This window comes from Anopheles darlingi, chromosome 3, assembly GCF_943734745.1.
Source record: "Anopheles darlingi chromosome 3, idAnoDarlMG_H_01, whole genome shotgun sequence".
NCBI lineage: Eukaryota > Metazoa > Arthropoda > Insecta > Diptera > Culicidae > Anopheles > Anopheles darlingi.
The window spans coordinates 59,614,542-59,619,541 of NC_064875.1; the positions used below are offsets into that span (position 1 = coordinate 59,614,542).

A 5,000-nucleotide genomic window follows, 5' to 3' on the forward strand; every position below is an offset into this window, starting at 1 on the left:
CCTGACCGGTGACGGTGCTGATGGGACAGAAGAGGATGCCAGAACTCAGCGCCACCTAACGCGCACGTCCGCACTGGAGATGTTTGAAACGATGTGTGACACTAATTATCGACAGTTCGAGGCTACACTGCGCTGTGGAGGATACTTTCGGCTCGAGGGTCCTATTGTCGTGTGGCCAGCTCCTTTGCCATACACGGCGCGTGACGTATTGGGGGGTGAGACGACGAAACTAATGTCCCGCCGGCTGGAAGTTTGCGGATTCCTTGCACTGGCCGATATTGGTTCACCGATGTCCATCAGCCGGCATTTGATTCTGCCACGTAATCCTGGCGGTGTCGCTACGGTTAAGGTATCGACTGATGTGACGATTAAGGTGGAGCATGGCGTTGACGGTAACACCAAACAGCGCACCCTCTCATCCGGTGGTCCTCCCGCCGTTGGCAGCGACGGTATAGGAGTTGCAGCAACGGGTGTCAAGAACGGACACGCAACGCTTCCCACTCCCGAAGAAAGGCTCGAGGCGGACATAAAGGTTTTCTTCGCTAAATCGGATACCGGTAGCAACAGCAACAGTAGCAGCGCTTCCGGCGATCATCACCATCATCATCACCATCATGGTCAACACCATCACCATCAGCAGCAGCAGCAGCAGCAGCATCACGACGACCAACTCGAGGATGTTAACCGTGAATCCGTCTGCGTGTTACTGCACGGTGCCCTGAAGGTGGAAAACATGGCCGCGCTAGTGCTGCTCGGTGAAGGTTGGTATGGGTTTATCTACTCGTACGCGGATGGAAAGAAGAAATCGAATCTGATGCTGAACGTACTACCACCGGGTAACGACGTGGTACCGTGGCTTGGCGATCTACGCTATCTGGGTACACTCGAAGATGCACTACCAGGCGAGAATCCAGCGTTCCCGATCAAGGCGGAGAAGCGCAGCTACTCGCAAAATATTGTCGTGTGGATCCGGCAAGCTGGCCTACAGTCCGACATTCAGAAGGTACTGCGCCATGCGAAGAAGCTACCGGAGAAAACGCAACAGTTTTACAAGGAGTTGAACCGTCTTCGCAGGGCTGCCCTATCGCTGGGTTTCGTAGAGTTGCTCGAGGGTCTGGCACACATTTTCGAGCGCGAGATGAGCACGCTGCCGATGAGCGCTTCGCCCGATTGTGCGCTCCAGCTGACGCACGCCGCCACCGAGCTTCGAAAGCAAACGAATCGCGATCCCAAGTCCGTTATTCACGCTCTACCCACAAAGTACAATCAGCTCGGTTAGGTTAGATATGGAGACAGACTGTGCGTTAAGGCGTTTAGGATTAGGGATTTCTTTCAAAATAAAAGTTGAGAATCATGTTTCAAATATTGTTTATTCTCGCTTTCCGCTCTCTCTCTCTCTCTCTGTCTGTCAGCCTCTCTGCTTCGTTGCCCTCGCCATGTGCTACCAAACAGCTCCGTGGTGACCACGCGCCACTCTCTCGGTCTCGGTTCCTTCAATCAATGAATGATCATTTAATATAATATAGTAGTATACATTTTCACCATCTTTCCAGTATGGTTTTGCCCGTCTTCATCGGCCGCCTTTTCTCCTTCGCTTTTACGTATATTCGTTTCGTTCCTCCTCTTTCGACTGTTTGTCACTTGAGTAGCTTTAACTGTAAAGATTTGTGCTTCTCCTCTCGGGCCTCTCTGCACCTCTCGAAATGAATTTTACATAGCTTTCAATTTTGTCTTACTGCTTTCTAATGCTTTCCTCGTTTTCTTGTTGTTGTTCTTCCTTTTTGTCTGCTTACCTTTTCGTATATTTCTCTTTTGTTTTTGGTGTGTTTTGAGTGCCTTCGTTCAGCCGTTTGCCACCTTCAGCTTGAACCGAGAAAAAGATAATGCTAATGGTTTTGGTTTTTTGCCTACATACCTATCCCGTTCTAATGCTGTTCGTGTCTCAATGAACGAAGTTGCTGTTTTAGTTTTCAATTTTTTTTGCGAAAGCATTTTAAGTATACCAACTCTTCTCTTATTCGCCATTTTTGTTCCTTTTTTTCTTTTTGCTTTTTTTTCGAGGTAAGCCCTTTGTAGTGATTTTGCAATGAGATTTTCAAGTTCCTCTTGTTCCTCGTCGCCTTTCGCTCGTAATAATATTAATAAGATCTAAAGTTTCCGTTGTTACGTATTTTAACTGAAGGTAGGTTTGTGTGTGTGCTTCCTTTTCTTCTCGCTCTTTTGCTTATCTTCGAGACCGGCAATGGGAACATGTGACCTGCTCCGATTATTAAACACTAGTTCGTATTCGTCTCCACCTGAGCCCAACTGACTGCTCTCTTTCTGTTTAATGGCACGGAAGTTGCTTAGTTGGTTGGTTGGTTGGTTGGTTAATTCTACCACCACGGCCACAGGATCTCTATCTTCCTGCTGCCCCCTGCTGTCTCCTCGAATCGATCTCCTGAACTAAAAGGCACCATAACTCCGGTGCAAGAAGCTCAGCACTGCCAATCGAAATCTGACATTCGTGAAATGAGCACGAGCTGGCATTTACCTCTGACCAAAAGCGCCAGGTCCGGAAATAATTTTCTTGCTTCTCTCCCGGAACCGTCTGCGAGCGCTGACAGGGGCTCCATTACGGGGACGCACGCTTTTCCCCGCGGGTTAATAATAGGAACGAGTCGAGATTGGCACTCAGGAATCAAGGGCCCCCTTCAACAGAACCCTATAACCCCGAAAGGGTAAGCATTGCGTGGCCACTTGCGCTCAAGGTCTACCGCCCGCATCATCATGGACGGCGGCAGGATATTCGGAGTCACGCAACCGCCGAAAAGTGAAACCGAAAGTGGTAAAACCGATTGTGTGTGACCGTGGCCAGCAAATTGGCCAACTTTCCGTTTTGAAGAAAACAAACAAAGTAAGAACGAAATGGAAGAATAAAATGGTAACTATTTTTTCTTTCTTAGGAAGCACACATTGCCATGGTTAGTGGTCAGTGGACGCTCGCTCTGTTCGAGGACCACGAGGTTTTCACTGTCCCCTGTCTACTTCCTTCCACACCTCTGTAGTAAGGACGGTGGCGTGTGCATGGCATGGTATGGCGCTGGACAGATTCGTCGGAGTTGTGCACGTTCCAACATTCCGTTTTTTTGTGTGTGTGATGCAATGCTTGTAACATTCCACGTGCTACCACATTTATCGCACTAGTATACTTGAGTTATTAACTGTGGCCTGAACAAGCGATTGATGGCGGATTGGCCACTGTAGTAGTAAGTAGCAGCTGAAGCCAGAGAGGTTAGAAGAAGCCAGCATTTGGAATCTGGTTAGGAGAAGCCGGAATAGAAGATCGATCTGGGGCTGTACATGATGCGTATGAAACGTAGAAAGTGCTGGCATGATTATGCCAGATGCTGCTGCTACCACCACAGTGACTCATCTGGCCAACGATCGCCTGTATCACCCGGATCCTCGCATTCATTCCATTCCTTTTTCCTTTCCTCCGACTGGTAGTAGGAAATGTGAATAAAAACCTTATTCGCTACTAGGAATATATATAATATATGTATATATATAATATATATAGATTTATGTGTTGTAATGTTTAGAAAATAATAACGTAAATTTGTTTACCTTCTATAGTATGTTTCGGTTTTGCCTCACTCAATATGAATTCTTTGTTTTCTTTGTTTCTTTTCCTATTACGTATACAGTGTTTCGCAGTGACGTGCGCACGCTCGCACGCACGCACTCACGATGCCGAGGGTATCCCGTGGAACCGCTATCCGCATCCTCAGGAAGCAATGGAAATTTTGTAAAAAGAACACTCGCACACACTCAAACACACACGCAGCGGGGCGCACGCAAGGACTCTTGTCCCCGTTAGTCCTTCTAGTGGCTCCCCTTTACTAAACTCACTTGTCGCTTGTCCACCGTCCTTGCTTCCATCATTGGCATCCTCAGTATTTTGGTAGAGGTGGCTGCTTTCATTTCATTGTTTTGTCGACTGTGTTCGACATGTTTTTTTTGTTTTTTTTTTCTACATTACTTTTGCTAGCGCATCAGCTTGCTTCGTATTTTGCGCGTTTTATATTGTGCAATTTTCAATTGTTTCATTGTTGTGCCTACTGTGTTTGCCGCTTTGTCGGCAATTTTCTTCCTTTCGTTCCTTACCTCGTACATGGTATACTTCAGTTACTTCGATGACTGGGTTGGTTTACTTTGTTTCTTGCTTAATTCAACCGTATTTTTTCTCTCCACTCTCTCTAGCTGTCTTCTTCATTTCCTCGTATCGTCGTTTCTTCGTATAGGAAGGGGCTTCTTCTCTTCAATGTTTCATTTTGCACTTTTCATCACTTTACACCATTTTATATTTTTTTGTGGTTTTATAACTTTTTCTTCTTCTGCTTTCAACTAAAAAGGATGGGGGATACAAATTATAATTACTCCTATTTTCGCTGACGCTACGGATGTGATTGATTGGTATTGGATCGATTTTTCTTTCTCTATTGTTTCTGTGCGTGTCCTGGTGGATAATCAAGGATTTGTTTTTCGTTCAGATTGTATTTCCCGTGCTCCCTTTACTGTCCCTCTCTCTCTTCCTTGGTTCCTTCCTTCTCTTTTTCTTTACTCTCGGCTACTGCACGGTTCTGTGGCGGATATGGAAAACAAATAAATCTATTATCACAGACTTCACGTCGTCGCCCTTCTTCGTCTTCGCGGTTTCGTATTTTTCCAGCCTCAAACTCACACGTACCAACACACGCACACACGCACGCACCAACACTCATGTACACGAAGCAGTTAAGCCTTTAACGGCAACCATCGTATTAATGTTGCCGTTGCGCCGTTTTTAGACGTGGCCATTCCTTACCAGATAAGAGCTAAAGTCTAACTGTCAACTGAGTGATGGTCGCTAATATATATACTAATCGCTCGCTCGCTCTCTCTCTCTCTCTTTCTCTCTCTCTCTCTCTCTCCCGCTCTTGTTCTCTGCGTGGCTTACTAAATCGCTTACCGGCTAG

The 5,000-nt window shown here is 46.5% G+C and overlaps 2 protein-coding genes across 4 annotated transcripts in view; one reads left to right on the top strand and one right to left on the bottom strand.

Annotated features, from left to right (window-relative positions):
- LOC125957921 (integrator complex subunit 14) overlaps window positions 1-3,454 on the top strand; it is a 7,926-nt gene extending 4,472 nt beyond the window's left edge. Inside the window, exon 2 of the mRNA XM_049690966.1 lies at window positions 1-3,454. This exon is cut by the window's left edge and continues 569 nt beyond it. Coding sequence (XP_049546923.1) covers window positions 1-1,279 — 1,279 coding nt within the window. The 3' untranslated portion in view covers window positions 1,280-3,454.
- Window positions 3,455-3,465: 11 nt separating this feature from the next.
- Window positions 3,466-5,000, bottom strand: part of LOC125957927 (homeobox protein meis3-A-like) — a 53,391-nt gene continuing 51,856 nt past the window's right edge. For all 3 annotated transcript variants that reach the window (XM_049690975.1, XM_049690973.1, XM_049690974.1), the window contains one exon: window positions 3,466-5,000. This exon is cut by the window's right edge and continues 1,937 nt beyond it. The gene's annotated coding sequence lies outside the window, so the exon portion shown is untranslated.